This window comes from Clarias gariepinus, chromosome 19 (assembly GCF_024256425.1).
Source record: "Clarias gariepinus isolate MV-2021 ecotype Netherlands chromosome 19, CGAR_prim_01v2, whole genome shotgun sequence".
Lineage (NCBI taxonomy): Eukaryota > Metazoa > Chordata > Actinopteri > Siluriformes > Clariidae > Clarias > Clarias gariepinus.
The window spans coordinates 20624356-20643250 of NC_071118.1; the positions used below are offsets into that span (position 1 = coordinate 20624356).

Sequence of the window (18895 nt, forward strand, 5' to 3'; positions counted from 1 at the left end):
TTCCGTCTGTAAAAAAATAATAATAATAATTCATCCGTCTGTAAAAAAAAAACAATTAACAGCAAATGATTTTATATGTTATTTATAACACGCGTAAATAATAGTTATTTTATTCAATTTTATAGATTTAATGTCTTAAACATTACAAACATTTACATTTATGTTTTTTGTTTTATTTCCACCGGAGAACCTATCTGTCGGAACCAAAGACAGCACATCCTTGCTCTCTACCGGACAATTTGGAAAAGACACAACAGTGCAGCATGGAAGGTTTAACGCCAAAGAAAAATAAACTGTTTACTGGAGAGGTTTGTGAATTTTTGTGCGGTTATATTGACTTATAGCTCAGCATCAGGTAGATGTTAAAGTTCTTGCAGATTTCGGATTTGATAGTAATGGGAACACGTTTTTTTGGGGGGTAGGAAGCAACAGTGTAACTGTAGGATCTCCAGAACCCCAGATAATCTTGTATTACATAAGTGTCTGTACATTATTGTGTATGAAATATTGGACCTCACACTCTTAATAGTGCGGTATATTGTCTTAAAAGGAGCTGTTTGGAATTTATCGTCTTAGTGTCAATGTAGGGCTATTTAGGGCACAAGTTTCTGGTCTTGGAGTTCCTCCTACCCCTGCACATTTTATTATTTTCCCAAATCTAAGACACTCATGTGTCTCCATCAACAAAACTGGACTCCATATTAGCTTAAAAACCCTTTCTGTTATATTGAACCTATACAGATCTCTGCAGTGGTGTCAAAACAGTGACCTTTGAGGTGGATCTTCATCTTTGGGAATAGGGAAAATCCAGAGGAGCTAAATTTGTCGAGGATGCAGAGTAGTCTGGTGTCATTATAGTCTGGTGTCATTATAGTCTGGTGTCATTATAGTCTGGTGTCATTATAGTATGGTGTCATTATAGTATGGTGTCATTATAGTATGGTGTCATTATAGTATGGTGTCATTATAGTATGGTGTCATTATAGTATGGTGTCATTATAGTATGGTGTCATTATAGTATGGTGTCATTTCCAATGAAAAACTCACATTTGAGAAAAGCTCGGTTACATGATGGATTTTTCTCATGGACTTTGCATGTAGCTGTGTTTTGCCATCTGTTGGCGTGTTACAAAACTAGTCTTGAAACTTCGTAGTTCTTGTAAGTAGCTTATTTCCCAATATATAATATAAAATTCCATAAACGCTGCTTTGCGACAATAACTATTGTTAAAGATTTATTGAATTTAATTATATGAATTAAATGAAAAATGAAAATGAAAAAATGCATAGGACAAAATATGACTTAATAGCCATTACACCTCGTAGTCAACAGCTTGTCAAATATGGAGGAATGTAGTATTCATTTACAAATAACAGATTTTGTTAATACAAAAGTGGGCCATTTTTTTCGCGGTTTTTGTATAATGCTGTATTTTATTGTTTAATTTCAGGGTGAAGGAAAAGTCAACTGGAAAAAACGAAAAGCAGAAAGTAGGCAACTCTTTGATTTACCTCGTAAATTTTGGAAATTGCCCAGTAATTGTTTAAATAATTTGGCCTGGTCTCTATTTATTTGTAGTTCAGGTGAACATATAAGTAGATACAAGTCAGTTATGTTGTTTGATTCAGGTTTAAATTTGTACCAAACCAAAACAGAGATGCTGAAAAAGCTGTGTAAGCTTAGTCGTATGAGCTTTTGTTCGTCATTACAGATGATTGGATGTTTTCTGTTTTCTGCATCAGAGTTAGAACAGAAAAAGAGATTGAAAGAGGCCAAGTTGATTCAGCAACTGGAGAAATCAAACAAGGCAAAGGAGGAGGGGGTGAAGCAGCAGAAATCTCAGGAAGATGAGGAGAAGGTTAAAGGTACTAAATTTAAATTTTTATTTGTCACATACACAGTCATACACAGTACGAAATGTAGTGAAATGCTTATACAGTACGACCGCCAGTGACCTTAAAAGAGAATTAAAGCTTATAATGAGAAATAAATATGAATAAAATAAATCCGATAGAAAAATTTAATTAAACTAGGGTAAAAATAGAACTAAAGATAGAAATATGCTGTACATAAAAATAGAAATATACTGTACAAATAGAAATATACTTCTATTTATATATACTATATACTCATATCTCTTATTTAAAAAAAACCTGGGTAGTTTCCAACCTCCAAATTTTTTATTTCTGTCAGGTAATTTTTTATTGTGCTCTTTCACATTTGTCGCCAAACATACCGATGGTTTTTGTAACTACAACGAATCTGCTGACATCACATTTGTAGTTCTCATGACTCTTGGAGACTTTCTGATGCTGCATGTTGTGAAATGCCTTCTGTTTGGAACAGCTTATTTGTTGCAGCACATTAAAACGGGTTATTGTACAGGTGACAATCCCAAGGCTTAATTCTGCAGTTTGTATCGCTCATCTTTGGGCTCCTTCTTCACCCTGACAAATCTTTTGCTTATGTATTTTTTTTTTTTTTCTATTTGATTTAATAATTTTTTTTGGACTCCTGCTTAGGTCGTTTGTACACAGTAAGTGTTGCTCTGCCAGGCTCCGTGTTGGATAACGCACAGTCACCTGAGCTCCGCACTTACTTGGCCGGACAGATTGCTCGTGCCTGCGCTGTGTTCTGCGTGGATGAGGTGGTCGTGTTTGATGAACAGGGAGAGGACACCAAGTGAGTCACTAGCATTATGAGCTAGAGAAAAATATATTATTATTTTAAATAACATGAATAGCACATAATGCTTATTAGTCCAGATTGTTATTTCTAAACTTTTAGGAGCTGTTTAACAAAAAAAAAGGTTTAAAAAGAACAGAACTTTCGATAGTTTTTTTTGTGAATAGCTGTGTAAAATCAATTCACATTTACAGACGATTTTAAGAACTATTTGTATTCCAGCACTAGTGAAATGCTCTGATAACATAGTGTAGCAAGAAATTATATAGAGACATAAAGGTAGTATTTACTCACATAAATGTGTTGTGTTATTCTGCACAATCAAAAGTCCTGGTTTGACTTGAACACCCTTTATATAATTAAAAAAAACTTTTTTTTGATACCTGATGAAATAAACAATCACACTTATTGCATTGTCTGATCAAATCCAAGTGCAAATCATTTACTTTGTTTTATGTCATGGGATTTCAGAGGAACCATCGAGGGAGAGTTTAAAGGAGTTGGGAAGAAAGGTCAAGCCTGTGTTCAGCTGGCTAGGATCCTGCAGTTCCTAGAGTGTCCACAGTGAGCGCTGTTTCACTTTAAATAACACAAAAAGACAGCACATTAAAAAAAAAAGCAAATTACAAAAATGGTTACATTTTATTTTGTTCATTTGATCAATAAAAAAATTATACATAAACAATTTGTGAAATATAATTTCACTGTTATGTGTAATATATTTTTGGATATCGTTATATAAACAAGATTGTGGTGCTAGACATGTAGAGTAAATTTACGCCATGTGCTCCAGTTTACACTGGGATGCTGAGTAAACGATTTCTTGATGTGTGTAGATATTTGCGGAAGGTGTTCTTCCCCAAACACCACGACCTGCAGTTCGCTGGTAGGTGCTGCCCAGCTTTTCTCTCCGCCTTAAACATCATTATTGGTATGCGTTATTTAAATATAGATTGTGTGTTTCAGGTTTATTGAACCCCCTGGACAGCCCGCATCACATGCGTATTGACGAGGAGGCAGAATTCAGAGAGGGTGTGGTCCTGGATCGACCATGTAAAGCAGGAAAAGGGTCTTTTGTTAACTGTGGGATGAGAAAGGTGTGTGTGTGTGAGTAATTTTGTAGGTTTGAAAAGCACATATCATATAAAGATTTTTAAATATTAATTTTCTGTATGCTAAGTGATTGTAGATCTGAGTTTTAGACTTAAGTTGTTTAGATCATTTATTGTTCAGAAGGAGATGGCCTTATGGTGTTCCTGTTTTTAGGAAGTTCAGATCGATAAGCAACTTCAGTCTGGTCTGAGGGTGACTGTACAACTTAATAAAACCCAAAATACAGGTAAATATTCCTAATGCAGAAAATATTGAATACATACAAAATGATTATTTCTATCACATTATACAGGAGATAAAATATGATTCTGAGCTCAAAGTGGGTTCTGCTGTTCCATGGCTGTGTGTGTGTGTGGGGCGGGGGGGACCAGAGGTTTTACTTCAGCTTGAGCTGCTCATGTTCTGATGCACACCACCTCATCGGATGGCGTGCACATGTATAGCTGAAGGATGATTTCTGTAGGGGAAAAATAAAATGGCTATTCGATTCTGCTCACTGTCCATATTTTTACCGAACTCCCTTAAATTTAAGCTAAGACTCTACACTCTGAGCTTATATTCATTATTGATTTCCAGCTCATGCTTATTGTGGTAGATAAGCAAGTAATTATAGGCCCAAGGTGACCTGGACTTTGTGTGTTTGGCGTGCAGAGAGCAGGGTGTATAAAGGAGTGGTCGTGGCTCCCCATGTTCCCAGGACGGAAGGCGGGCTTTACTGGGGCTACAGCGTACGTCTTGCTTCCTGCCTCAGTGAGTTACACTTTTTGGTTTTTTTTGCTTTTTTTTTAAACCAGCGTGAAAAGAAAACCAGTTCCAACTAGCATAACTAAATTTAGTGTATTTATATTGTGTACGAATGTAATCCTGGAAGGCTGGTATCCGGCACAGTTTAGGAATTCCACAGCTCAAATTATAATTATTATTTTATTTTGTCTCATTATAAATATACTGCTACTCCTGAGCCATTGGATTTGTGTGTATATGTATTCTTTAGGTGCTGTAATGACCGAGTGTCCATTTAAAGATGGCTATGATCTGACTATCGGGACATCAGAAAAGGGCAGCGATACTGATGATACCACGCTTCCAGCATTCAGGTGCAGGAAATCCCTGAGATTTGAGCTTTGCTTTTCCCCTGCTACACGTTTAAAAAAAAAAAAAAAAAAAAATTTGAGTAATGCACATGCGGCTTTCTCCTCAACTAAGGGAGCAAAGTTCTGTGTATCTGCACAAGTGTCAGGCTGCCCATTTCTTATCTGACACAGACAAACTTGTGTAATATCACAGACATGTTAAGCACTGGTATTGTCTAATCATACTGTTTCTGGTGTCAGACACAAACCACAGCAACACTAATCAGAAAAATCGTTCTGCCTCGGTACACTTTTTCATTGCATATTAGCGAATATTTAAATATCATTCAAATAAAGAGATGTAAAGTAAACCTCTTTATCTATCTGCATCTCTTTCTTTTTTTCCTTGCAGGCATCTGTTGGTGGTTTTTGGCGGGCTTCAGGGTCTGGAAGCGAGTGTAGACGCCGACCCAAACCTGGATGTCACTGACCCCAGTGTGCTCTTTGACCTCTACCTCAACACCTGTCCTGGCCAGGGCAGTCGCACCATTCGCACCGAGGTGAGGGCCAGTGCACTGAACTTTCCTACAATACTGTGTTCAGGCTTCAATTATAATCTCTCTCTCTCTCTCTCTCTCTCTCTCTTCAGGAAGCCATATTGATCTCCTTGTCATCATTACGACAAAAAATCACCACTGCTTTATCTGAACAGGCTAAACCGTGATAGCAGGAAGTGATCTTACACCTCGGCAAGAAGACGATCACTGTTGCGAACAAAAAAAAAAAAACAAGAATATTTTACACAGATGTCTACAGATGTGTTTTAGTCCCAGCCACTAGACTTGCGGAATTACCTGACTACAACTTTTTATACTGTAATAATGTTAACTTCTTTTTGTCATTCCACACATTTATTGCTTTTTAAATTAAAAGCAAAAAAAGACACTGAGGCTTGCATTGTTTTTTAAAGATATATATATATATATATATTCACAGTTTATATAGGGCTTTAAACCTTGTAAAGTACAGAACATTCATTAAAACACAAGAACACAATTTGGTGAAGACACCAAAAAAAATAAAAAATCAGTGTCAAGCAAGGATCGTTTTACATTCTTCATGTCATTGCTGTTTTCCAAGCCCTACTCACATGCCGTGCATATGGCCAGGTATTGTCTTGTTCGTACCCCCTTTAAAAATCACAGCGGGAAAGAGTAGAGAGAGCGGTAATTTGTTAAATGTTATGGCACTCGAGTGGTGGATTTAAAGGGCTACTCCAACATATCTCCACGTAATCTATCCGCGGTCTATGTTCAATTACCAAATACTCAGAAGAGTTGTGTATATGGAATAAAATAGAGACTCATGGAGGAGTCTGTGCGCAAATATCCAGAACTTCAGCTATAGTTATAGTGCAAATTTGAGTTGCTGTGCATCAAGCAAACTCTGACTGGTTGAAAAGGGAAAGACTGGTGGAATAAATAAAACTGGATCTGCACGTACCATGTAACATGTTCATCTTTATGGCATCATTTGTAATTTGTGTCTGCAGTGCAAGACGTTCTTCTTTACTTTATTTCAGTACATTTGGGATAGATTCGTATGACTTAATTCATGTTCCACATGCCATTTATGTTGGCAGACACTTATGAGACCATCTGCACACAATGCCTGCACATGTTCAAGGATTTGATAAGGATTGGTTGGTGTCTGTTTTGGCAGAAATAAATACAAGAGAACATAGGCATTACTTTGGAAAAATGTTAGAGGGGAAAAAGAAACCTTGCGCAATAAATTATAAAGTCCCCTTTAATTAAAAGCATTTTTTCACGTGTTTATTCTCCTGTATTCAGCAGTGTCAAGTGTTTCTCATATAGATGTATAATGCTGTGGAAAACGTACAGTTAAACCTTGGATTGTGAGCATAATTCGTTCCGGACGTTTGCTTTTATGTTAGAGCACTCGTGTATCAAAGCGAATTTCCCCAAAATAATTAAGGGAAATACTGATGATTCATTCCACAACCCAAAAATATTCATATGAAAATAATTAATACAAAATATATTTTGTAAATATATTTGTAAAAATAATACAAATTAACTTATGTTTTACCTTTGAAAAGAATCATGACTAGTGTTAGATGAGAGAGAAGAAGGACTACTATGTAGGACGACTTTTACAAAAACACACTAACAGAATCACTGCTCTGTCTGTAAACGTCTTTAACAAGCAACCTCTCTAATGATACTGGCTTTTGGGTCCTTTTGAGGATTTTAAGGAAGTTGTCGTTAAACAGATTCATCCGCTGCACTGCTACAGCCTTTTTGCTACAACTTTTTTTCTTCATTAAGGCTGTTGTTGCAGTACAGTTACTATAAAACAGTCACTACACTTAGACACACACAAAACAAAATGCTTTACGTGGGCACAGATGTTGCACAGATGTTGACTATACAAGTTACGCACGCGCACTGTCAAGACTGAGCATGGGAGACGTTTACCCACAATCCCACAGCATGAGAGAGAGAAATACCATTGGCTCAGCAGACAGAGCGGATGCGTACTCTTAATATTTCAAGATCTCGCTCGTTTAAGTAAAAATCTTGCAAAACGCTCGCAGACCGAGTTACTTGCAATCCAAGGTTCCACTGTATTTTCACCCTTGCTGCTTACTTTTGCTTTTTTTGCATATTTGTCACACTTAAATCATGGATTAAGTTCAAATCCAAAGTAATACAAAATGCAGTTTTTAAATGATTTCATTTCTTAAGGAAAAAAAGCTGTCCAAACCTGAAAAAGTAATGTCCCATTGCTAAATCTGGAATGAACTGCGATTAACCACATCTTTTGGAAAGCAGAGTTAAATTTTACTTCCCACACCTGGGCCTGATTATTGGCTGACCTGCTGAATCAAGAAATCATTTAAACAGAACCTGTCTGACAAAGTGATGGTCTGGAGCTGCTTTCCAGCTTCAGGACCTGGACAACTACTAGAAAATCCTAAAGCACAATGTCCAGCCATGAGTTTGCTTGCACTTGGGTAATGCAAGTGACAATAATACGAAACATAGTAGCAAGTCCACTTCTGAATAGATAAAAAAATAAATAAATAAAAGTTTTGAAATGGCCTGGACAAATTCTGGACTTTGAACGACCTTAAACAGGAAGTTCATGCTTGAAAACCCTCCAATGTTGCTGAATTAAAACAATTCTGAAAAGAAGAGAAGGCCAAAATCCTTTCATAGCGATGTGAAACACTCATTGCCAGTTTTTACACATGCTTAATTGCAGTTGTTGCCACCAAGGATTGCACAACCAGTTATTAGGTTTAGGGGTATTTACTTTTTCACATAGTACCATACAGGTTTGGTCAACTTTTTTCCCCTTAAATGAAATAACCTTTTAAAAACTGAATTTTATATTTACTCTGGTTATCTTTGTGTAATATCAAAATTAGTTTGATTATATCTATCATTTGTGTCAGTTTGACAAATATGTATAGGGTCATGGGGGCATGGAGCTTGTCCCAGGGAACTTAGTAACCAAGGTGGGATACACCATGGATGGGGTGCCAACTGATCGTAGGCCACAGGCACACATACTCACACATCTGATCATACACTATGGGCAATCTGGAAATACCTACACTGCATAACTTTGGGCTAAATGGGAACCAGAGTACCAAAGAACTCTGGAAATACGAGGTGAAAGTGGAAATCACTTAGCTATCATGTAACCTGTAAGATATTTTTATTCTAAGATGATTAACAGACTATCCAAAATTTTAACGCTCTTTGTGCAATTGCCCACCAATCAATCAGCATTTACATGTACAGTAGTTTGCTTGATCCACAGCACCACAGATACTCACAGTGTAGTTATCTGCAGAACTCCAGAGTATCAAAGAGTCTGTACCGCGCATACCCTTAAACATCAATGCAGAAGTCCATCCCAAGCCTTACGGTAGACCTACAAACATTCCCAATACCGGTAGTCTTAGGTAATAAGCAGATCGGGAGTGTCCAAGGTGGTTAACCAACATCCGGTCAGATCACTGGTAAAGCTAGGCAATAGCAATTTGTTTAGTGCCATGCAAACACAGTGTAATAGCATCTATGTAATAAATATGTATGAACAAAACCAACTGTGTATAATGTAAAAGCAGTACCAGAGGGTTACAATCACTCTCCAAATGTCCCTGTCCTGGTAAAATGTTCTTCCTTTTCTAAACGTTTTTTGCATTTGTTTGTTGTTCCAGAAAAAAAAAAGATCCCATTTTCGAATATCTTAAGATTACAAACACTCTATTCACGAGCACAATAAAGCTTTTTATGAACAAAATTGGAGTCAGCTGGATGAAACATCTGACTAGAGCTTTGTTAATAACATATTTCTAATGGTAGAGCATTAGCTACTAAAATTACTACACAATCACCATATTTAAATAATGAAATTTTGTCTTTGCATGTGTTGCTGGTACATTAGTTGGGCAGTGATTGCAGTCCATCTTAAAATACTGAAACATGAAAAACAGTTATGAATTTAAAACTAAAAAAAAAAAAATTCTAAAAATAATAATAAAATAAAATAAAATCACATAATAAAGTCACATAATACTTGTGTAATAAAATAAAATAAAGTCTTACAATTGCTTTTGGAAAAAATAAACATGAAATTCTGGGCATTGGCTTAAAATGTGCACTCTTACCTAAAATTTTCAGGGTCTCTCTTTTTCTTCCTTTTTCTTTTTTGGTCAGTCTTTCTCTCTTTGTTTTTTAAAACAGCTTCTACTGTATGTAGAATCTTAAAACTGTGTGCTTTTTTGATTTTCTGAAGGCGCTGCCCACATTGGAATTCTGTATAGTCTAAAAATACCAGTCATGGGAAGTTGTGTTGTTGGCTTCTTAATGACATTTTTAAAAATATGAAATCTTTCAGCATCGCTTTGCTGATTATTGCAATATTGTTAACTTTCATAATTTTTTAAATGTGTAAAATCTGTTTAAATAAAATGATTGCCAGGTTTTGGAACGACCAAAGTGTATAATAAAAAGATGACACCTCAGAAGTCTACCACCTTATAGTCATGCACCATATTTAGCTCAGACAGTTCAGTAAGAAGGTCTGAATGATTTATCATCTCACAGACAATGTGAATCCAGTGGCCAATTCATATCAGGGCTTCAGCACATTATAAATATGAAACCAGCAGCCATTTTGGTTTAATCTCTCTTTAGGCTTTGGGCAAAATAAGCAGCCATTTGACTTCATTTCAACAGCTTGGACAGGTGGTCATGTTTCTGCAGCTTCTTATTACTCACTCTGAAACTGGACACCATTTTGTATCAGTTCGTCATTTGGCTGAGAGGGAGTATGAATGCTTTCCTTAGAGGGAGACTAAAGCTATGGGCCATGTTGGACCATACTTTGTTGCGCTGAGTGACGGTTTCCCACTGGAAGGATATTTTGGCTGGTTGCCATTTTAGATCAGCGTCTCATTGGGCTGAGACTTGGGCTGGCGGCCATATTGGATCTGCAGGACTAAGCTTTGGCAGCCTTTTGCTATCCATTTCTCACCAAGTGGGGTGTACAAAGCTGATGTTGTAGAGTTTGGCCCAGCGAGCAAACACTTGCTTTTCAGTAATGAAGCGATGGTGATTTCCACGCCGACCCTTCTCATTCTGTAGGTATGTTAAACATTCATCTGGCCCTCGGGGTTTATAGTAGTGATATGGTATCCTTTTGGGCTGAGGATGCCTCCTAAACCAGAAAGAGAAACATTATTAAACAAAATTAACGTGAGACACACTTATGATTAACTAATGCTATAGCCCAAAAGACTTGACCCTAGCTCAAATATTCTCAACCTTTATACCGGAAACTAATGTCATTGTGGTGCAGGTTTTTTCATAGGTGCAGACATAATCCCCTTCATATCCTCCTTTTCCAACCAGGCCAGTAGGTTTATCGAAGCTGGGCGGACACATCAAGTGATACATTTTCTAAATTTTAAATAAATCACTGTCTGCTTTTACATTTTGCCTCTGCCAAAAATGGAAAATATTTCATCATGATTATTGGCTATAAATCAAGTTCTTAGGTAGTCCCATCTGGCATCCTTATCTTTAACTGTTCTGTCCACTATTCATTCATCAATGACATTTTTTTTAATAGAGGAAACATAGGACATTATGTTTCCTGCCTGAATGGGTCTCCAATAATGCTTGTTGCAGTTACCTTCTTTTTAACCACTAGGTGCAAAAACAACTCTATGCAGCTAAAAGGGAGAAAGATTTCTGTGTGTATGTCTTCATATCTGTGTATCTGTATGAATTTATTGAAACTTTGGCAGGTTTTCGGTATTTGCCTGAAGTTTGATGAGCTTTGTGCCAGATTTCATCACAGCAGCCATCGCTTTTTTTGGATGCTTTTTTGGACGTCACTCAACAGATCTAATCAACATGGTAGTTTACCGGGGATACGTAAACAGATGTGAAAGACACAGAAACTACCGTAAAGCACCTACAAAGCAAAATACAAACAAACGCATGACACAGCATGGCTTACTCCAAAAAAAGGTGAGTAGACTATGAAAACTGAACCTTCAAAGATGAGTGGACAGATCAGTGTATACTTGGGCGTTAATAGCAAGCAGTATTGTGGAACATTGTATGTGTAATACCTAAACTGAAAGCCCAGAGTTTTGTCCTAAAATCAAAATGTTGAGTAAAGGTTATGTTATAAAGAGTTATGGGCCAAATTTAATAATGTAAAATAAGCTACTTTAAAAAAAAAACCTTTTCCGGTTAACGAGGGGTACTAATGCTAGTATAGTATATCATACTTTAGATATTTGAAAGAAAGGAAAGTTCCTTACCCACAGTGGCTAGGAGGCACCATCCCATAAACCTTAATCTTGTCACAGATCTCTATAGCGATGACCATGGTGAACCAGCCAGTGCTCAGCCATGACTGAGACTTCTGTCTAAGGACACAGAAATACAATTCAGCGTTTCACAGATGTAGCAGCTGGAGCAATGTAAAATATAACTAATGTATATTTTAAGTATTATAATGGAGATACAAGTCTAAAGTTGTAGCAGGCAGATTAAGATGATTTGCATGAAAGAATCAATATACACTTACAGCAAGCAGCACTTATGATTAACATAAATTATTTACTGTATAACTTGCATGAAATGGAAACTCTGAGGTAAGGCTTCTAACCTAATGGCAATTTTGGAACGTACTGTAATATCCATAAACCAACAAAAAAAAATTTTTTTTTTTCGCCATTTGCTATAGCGTTGCTTTGATTTGTAATAATGTCATGACAAATTATGACTGAGTAATTTAACTGCAATAATATCAGAACGTTCACAGTCACATTTATTGATGGATAAGAAACCGATCAGTAGAGCTGATGTTCCTAACGCTAGCTGAAGACCATTTCTTCGTAAACAAACAACTAAAATAAGGATAAAAATGATTTAAGTCCTTTAAAAAGAAAAACTCTAACTCTGGTTGTCTTAGCCACTCGGTGCCAATTGGACTTCCAGACTCCCAGGATTGGCTAGTGGTGCTGTGATTGACAGGACAAAGTGTATGCCATTCCTCCCACACAGAGATCATGATCACTTCTGTTTTCATGGTCTCCCAGACATAGATGGCTCTGACCATGATTCTAACTCACATTTCTGAATGACCTGGTGCTAAAGAAATGTGTTTGTGTTAAAGAAAATGTGTCTTTGCTATGAATCAGAACAGAAGTGTTAACAGTTTGATAATAAGGGGTACCTGTCTCGGCCAGTTTCTTTATAAAAAAGAGTGTCGAACTTGTGCATTTTGTTAGGCGTGACGGCGAAGGTCGTGAGCTTGGTGTTTGTGGAAGCAACATGATGGATCAGCCTGTAGAGAGCACCCTTGGCATCCCGTCCTATCTTCGTGGGTGGACCCCAGAAGATGACAGATGGGCAGTCAGTGCAGTTGAAGAACTCATTGGATTTTCGAATGACACGGATCACGCTGGAGTGAGCAACAACACGGAGGCTGGTTTTATTACCCACATCGGCCTCAAACCCGGATGTGGGTGCATCATTCATGCGGATCACACACTCGGCACGGTCAATCTCTGGTCCAGCTCCGGTGCCCAGTACATGGCTTGAGCTTGTCACCAGGACACACTGGCCACAGTGCAGGTTCAGGCTCTGACACACACACAGACACACACAGACACACACACACACATTTCGTATTATTCTGTTTAAAACAAATTCTCCCTAGCAATGTTGAGCAATACATCAACTAGACATGGTCATAGACCCAGGTACGTTGTTTACACTGGCACACTTTAGATTGGTCTGACAAAAACCTTTTCCATTTTATCAATCCATCATAAAATTTTAATTGTGCTTTTGTTTAGATTTTATTCATCTATCATTTTTAATACAGGTAATTTCACCTTTTTCGCCTTTTTATTCTTTGAGAATAAGTTTGCTTTTAATTCATTCACCTCATAAAATTATTTTACAGAAGCCTTTATAAATGGGCTGGAAACTAGTTTTAGGTTTTCTCCAAGTAGACTGACTTACATACTTTGGAAGGATACAGGAAATTCTATTAATGTGAGAGATTCTCATTTTATCATACAAATACAGCAATGTCTGAGTGGGGACCTTTGAGCCTTACCTTGTTGCCAAAAATTGGAATATATCCATCTTTTCCAGCCCATTTCTTCAAATTAGTGCTTTTGGTGGCACTGTTATATGCTGCCACTTTAAAAATCTCATATGACTCGTTTGCACTGGTGGAGTTGTATAGAATGAAGAGGGTTGTGATGAGAAAGATCGCCACAAATACAACCATTCGCTTGCTGTGGTGCCCCTGTTGTGGAAACAAAATAAAAAGATCGAACAGACTTCATTATACACTATAGAGTACACTTTGTTAAATTAAGTTTTTTAAATGTTTTGTGATATCTGGAGTGTATAGTATAGTGTATAGTATAAGTATAGTGGAACCTTGTATTGCGAGTAACTTGGTCTGTGAGCGTTTTGCAAAACGAGCAAAATTTTAAAATAAATTTTAACTTGATAAACGAGCGAGGTCTTGACATACGAGTAGTATGCATGCGCAAAACTGTTTGCACTGTAGTATAAAAAAATCCTACCCAAGCCACAGCCATCTTTATATGATCTCTCCCAGCTTGCTTAACACACAGTGGCCTAGCAGGGGCAAAATTAGACCTAAGATGCTGCTAATACATGGATTGAAAGTGTGGAATACATGGGAGGTTATTATCAGCCTGGAGGTATCTCCACCTGTAATCCATAGTGTCATTATCCTCATCTGATGAGGGGTGATAGGAATACCTTTACCTTTTATAAGTGTGAACCTCTAGCTTACATCTCTCATCTCTGGAATCACAGAGGTTATCTCAGGCCAAAGTTACTGACTAATCTAGAAAGTACTTCAGACTCTGAGCCAGGACTCAAATCTGGCATTCAAGCGTACTGTGTCAACTATTAGTCTGACCAAAAATGGACATTTGTATCAAATGCTACCTCCCTCCAACACAATGGGCTGCAAATGAGCAGGACTGCAAATAGATTTGCAAGGTTGGAAAGGTAAATACAGAGCAAATGTACAACACTAGCAACATCCTTGCTAACTAGTTAAAAGGGATGTAGAGCAGACCAAATACAAAGAGATGAAAAATAAAAAGCCTGCAATAAATTCCAGCTAACAGTGAGGTTGACATGTGCTACATAACCAAGTACCATTCTATGAGACGGTAATATAGTTGGCGGCAAGGTGGCTTAGTGGTTAGCACTGTCTTCCTGCATCTTCAAGGTCTGAGATTGCATGTTCTCCCTGTGCTTGGTGGGTTTCTTCCAGGGATTTAGCTTTCCTCCCACAGTCCAATGACATGCAGATTAGGCTAATTGGTGAATGGGTGTGTGAATTGTTGACCAGTGGCCATGGTCGTAAAATGAAAATAAATACAATGGTAATCACCATTGGCCTCCATTGTCCCTAGTTGGACCACAGAGGATCCTAGATGAATGGATGGTAATATACTGTAGTTAGATGAAAAGCAAATGGTATTTACAGCAAATGCTGGTAGTTAGGAGGAATTTAAAAAAATCCTGATTTAGACTGCATTATTATCATACAAGAAATAGTCCACCTTTTTCAACTTCAGATCATCTCATTATCCATATTTTGTACATTTGTTTATTTCCATACACCTGAATTTCTCATCTTGTAGTTAGTTTTAGTTAGTTGTAATCAAAAGTGTATTTGGCTAAAGGCTAAATAACGATCTATAGTGATGATCTTTTAGGATTTCCTGAAACATTCAAATCCATTAATATATTCGTATTTGTTTAATAAAATAACAAATTAGAGCTTTTTAATGCTAAATTCCACTTACCTTGTCCACCAACCGCAGCCCCATTATTCTGCCTTTGCCTGTCTATGACATGACTTACTTGTCTTTATACCTGGAAAAAGAGATAAAGAAAGAGTACATAATTTACTGGTTAAGAATTAACAATTAAACTGTTGTGAGGTTGTATAGCACAGGACTTCTGGAGATAACTGAAGATATGCAATGCCAAAATACTAAATTATTATTTTTTTCACTCAATCTACATCCTGCAATAAGCATATTTAAAGATATTTGCTGTAAATCTTATATAGAAGAAAATAACACACATTGATTTTCATTTGGCTGATACAGGACACAGGTTAACTGGTAAGGGTCTGAGCTGTAGCAGTTTTAGCAATGCCCTGATCTGATTTAAAACTAGTTTTAGTTACTCTAATACTAAGATGTTGCATACTTGCTGGCTGATTGTCCTTCACTCTGCAGTCCAACTGATCTCAAACCAACTCAATTAGATTTAGATCAGGTTATTGTGGAGGTCAGGTCATCTGATGCAGCGCTCCATCACTCTCCTTCTGTCACACCCTAGGTGTCAACATTTCCACATTCCACTCCTGGTTATCACTCTGCCTCTGGTTCATTCTCCTCCTAAACACCTGTCTCCACTTCACCTATCAGCTTCTAGCTTTAAAAGGCCGGCATCGACCTTCGTTTCTTGCAAAGCTCATGGATCTATCCCTTATGTCTCTGTGATGTATCTCAAACTTCTGTCTAATGTTGAGCTAAATGCATCTGGATTTATGAACTTTTGATCTTCCATGTTTCCGTTTGCAATAAGTTTCGATCTGTGTGTCGGATATCACATGCACCCTTCGTCTCCTCTGAACAATGGATGTTAAAATAAAATAATACATAAAATACAAATTGCTAATCTGAGGTGCTATAAATCGTCAGTTTCTAAAGGCTGCTCGTTCTAGGAAACATAGCCTCTGTATGAGAGAGGTAGCTCTTTGTCTTTCTTTCCTGGAACATTCCTCATGGCTGTTGACTCTGTACATCCTTCCTCTGCACAAGACAACTAATGTTCATTTGGAAGGAAATTAAGAAGCACATTAAGAAGGAAGGAAACACACATGTGAACTGAAAACCATTCCCCCAATCGCCCAAATGAGGACTGATTCCCTGTTGGGTCTGGTTCCTCTGAAAGTTTCTGCCTATTGCCATCTCAGGGTGTTTTTTCTTGCCACTGTCGCCCTCAGCTTTATCATCAGGGACTATCTGACCATTTAAATTCATACACATTCACATTTCATACAAACTTCAATTTTTTTATGTCTATTGCTGCTTTGCAACAATTGTTAAAAGCGTTATACAAATAAAATTGAATTGACTTTCAGGTGAGTACCTCGTGAATATGATGAGAGAACACTGTGCCAAGTGTGCCAAGCTCTCATCAAAGCTAAAGGTAGCTACTTTGGACAATCTAAAATACAAAAAATATTAGGGGATGTTTAGCAATTTTTTGTTTACTAAATATATCCATACATGTTTTTTCATAGTTTGGATGGCTTCAGTATGAATGTACAATGTTGAAAATAATAAAAATAAAGAAAGAAACACTGAAGAAGAAGGCGTGTCCAACCTTTTGACCTACATGTTTATCAAATTCCAAATTATGCATGAACATTTTGCTTTTTTCATATTATCCATTAACCATACTGTGACACTTTATGTCAAGCATACTAAATAAATAAAGATGTATGTATGAACTGCACAGACGTGTCATTGATGTATAAAGTTTGACAAATTGGTTAAATTATATACGAGTACCAGGATACATTTAAACGGAAATATTAAAATGCATATGACAAAGTGACATAAATAGGTAGGAAATTCATAAATATACAAACATATAACCTTTTTTTTCATTTCCATCGACATGTGTTCGTGATGTATAGATATTAAATACGGTAATTGTACCCTTTAAGCCTATGTGCTATTTAAGGTCACTTAATAATAATAATAATAAAAATAATAATAATAATATATGAACAATGCATGAACTGTTGATGATTTTATACCTAAAAAGATGTCATAGTATTGGTATGTTATTTATGATGTCATAGTATTGGTATGTTATTTATACTTAAAAATATGTAAAAACAATAATAATAAAAAATAATAATAATATATGAACAATGCATGAACTGTTGATGATTTTATACCTACAAAGATATCATAGTATTGGTATGTTATTTATACTTAGAAATATGTAATAATAATAATAATAATAATAATAATAATATATGAACAATGCATAAACTGTTGTTGTTATTTATACTTAAAATATGTAATAATAACAACAACAACAATAATAGTAATAATAATAATAATAATATGGAAACAGTGCATGGACTGTTGATGTTTATATGTAAAAATGTACTAATAAAAAAATAAAAATATTTATACTTAAAAAGATGTAATACTACTACTACTGCTAATAATAATAATAAAGAAACTATTCATGAACTGTTGATGTTTATATGTAAAAATGTAGTAATAATAAAAAGCCAATAAACCCATACACAAAAACACTGCTATGATAATAACATCAAATAACCACGTATTACATAATACAGGGCAAGAATATGTTGCTGAAGACAAAAAAAAATCTTACTTGCTTTTTTTTTTTACTGTAATATATTATGAAGTAATATTTATTATCACTATTAGGAGAGCGGTTAGATAAAGCGCGGAGTCAGACAGCACCAGCATTAGGCGTAAACTGTAAACTGAATTAGCGGCCTTTCCGCAGTCAGGAGCGAATAAGGGTTCAGGTGACGCCGCTAAAAATAACAATGATAGAAATAATAATAAGAAAAACATAAACTAAAAGTCAGTTCTTGGTTCCTTAGCGTGAGAATACAGTGTGGTGTGTGAGAGACTAAAGGCTTTACCACTCGGTCAGTGTCATCATGCAGCTCAATACACACAGAGGAAGGATATGAAATAATCCTACGAGCCTTCAGCAGATCCAGCCCGGTTACACAATACAGCAATATTACGATACTCTCACTTGCACACACACACCAACACACACACACACTCACCCATATAGCGCGTTTTCGCTCTATGTTTGTCGCAGCGTCGCTGTTTTCTGCGCGTGCACAGGCATAGTAAAGGCGTAAGTAAGAGCAGTGCGAGGACGCGCGAGCGGGTGATGGGAGGCGGGAGGGGGGGGGGAGGGGAGGGGGGACTCGATGGGGTCAGTCTGCGTCATCAGCTTGGGGAACACGTATGGTCAAATGGTATGGACCAGTGTATTTGACGAAACCTCTAATGGCATTGTATCCAAATACATATACTGTGTACAGTACTTTAATATGGAGTTGGTTCCCCTTCTGCAGCTAAAACTGCTTCCACTCTTCTTGGAAGACATTTCACAAGATTTTGGAATGCTTCTTGGCACATTCATTCTGTAGAGCATTTAAGAGGTCAGGCACTGATGTTGGACGAGAAGGACTGGCCCGCAATCTCCATTCCAGTTCATCCGAAAGGGGTTGGATAAGGTTGAGGTCAGGGCTCTGTGCGGGCCAGTCAAGTTCTTCCACACCAAACTCATTAAACCATGTT

The 18895-nt window shown here is 36.9% G+C and overlaps 2 protein-coding genes across 3 annotated transcripts; one reads left to right on the forward strand and one right to left on the reverse strand.

The window, feature by feature from the left end:
• The first annotated feature begins 225 nt into the window (after window positions 1-225).
• spout1 (SPOUT domain containing methyltransferase 1) lies at window positions 226-5817 on the forward strand. Its single transcript, XM_053478558.1, has 12 exons — window positions 226-308; window positions 1452-1491; window positions 1744-1866; window positions 2524-2683; window positions 3158-3250; window positions 3523-3572; window positions 3653-3783; window positions 3953-4025; window positions 4451-4549; window positions 4794-4896; window positions 5285-5432; window positions 5522-5817. The coding sequence occupies exons 1-12, from the start codon at window positions 264-266 to the stop codon at window positions 5594-5596; spliced, it is 1140 nt and encodes a 379-aa protein (XP_053334533.1). The 5' UTR covers window positions 226-263; the 3' UTR covers window positions 5597-5817.
• A 30-nt stretch (window positions 5818-5847) lies between these two features.
• On the reverse strand, window positions 5848-18503 carry st6galnac6 (ST6 (alpha-N-acetyl-neuraminyl-2,3-beta-galactosyl-1,3)-N-acetylgalactosaminide alpha-2,6-sialyltransferase 6). 2 transcript variants are annotated; one of them, XM_053478560.1, is made up of 7 exons: window positions 18373-18478; window positions 16668-16745; window positions 15308-15377; window positions 13561-13755; window positions 12670-13079; window positions 11750-11857; window positions 5848-10632 (listed from the first exon to the last, which is right to left on the reverse strand). In XM_053478560.1, the coding sequence occupies exons 3-7, from the start codon at window positions 15329-15331 to the stop codon at window positions 10446-10448; spliced, it is 924 nt and encodes a 307-aa protein (XP_053334535.1). In that variant the 5' UTR covers window positions 15332-15377; window positions 16668-16745; window positions 18373-18478; the 3' UTR covers window positions 5848-10445. The 2 variants fall into 2 exon arrangements, with proteins under 2 accessions (XP_053334535.1, XP_053334534.1); XM_053478559.1 differs by lacking the exon at window positions 16668-16745 and having other exon boundaries at window positions 18373-18503.
• Window positions 18504-18895: the final 392 nt, after the last annotated feature.

Coding starts and splice junctions, on each gene's coding strand:
- spout1 (XM_053478558.1), top strand. CDS start 264: ATGGAAGGTTTAACGCCAAAGAAAAATAAACTGTTTACTGGAGAG. Junction 2,684..3,157: donor GAACAGGGAGAGGACACCAA/GTGAGTCACTAG, acceptor ATGGGATTTCAG/AGGAACCATCGAGGGAGAGT. Junction 5,433..5,521: donor GTCGCACCATTCGCACCGAG/GTGAGGGCCAGT, acceptor CTCTCTCTTCAG/GAAGCCATATTGATCTCCTT.
- st6galnac6 (XM_053478559.1), bottom strand. CDS start 15,331: ATGGGGCTGCGGTTGGTGGACAAG. Junction 13,756..15,307: donor GGCTGCGGTTGGTGGACAAG/GTAAGTGGAATT, acceptor TTTCCACAACAG/GGGCACCACAGCAAGCGAAT. Junction 13,080..13,560: donor TTCCAATTTTTGGCAACAAG/GTAAGGCTCAAA, acceptor TGTGTGTGTCAG/AGCCTGAACCTGCACTGTGG.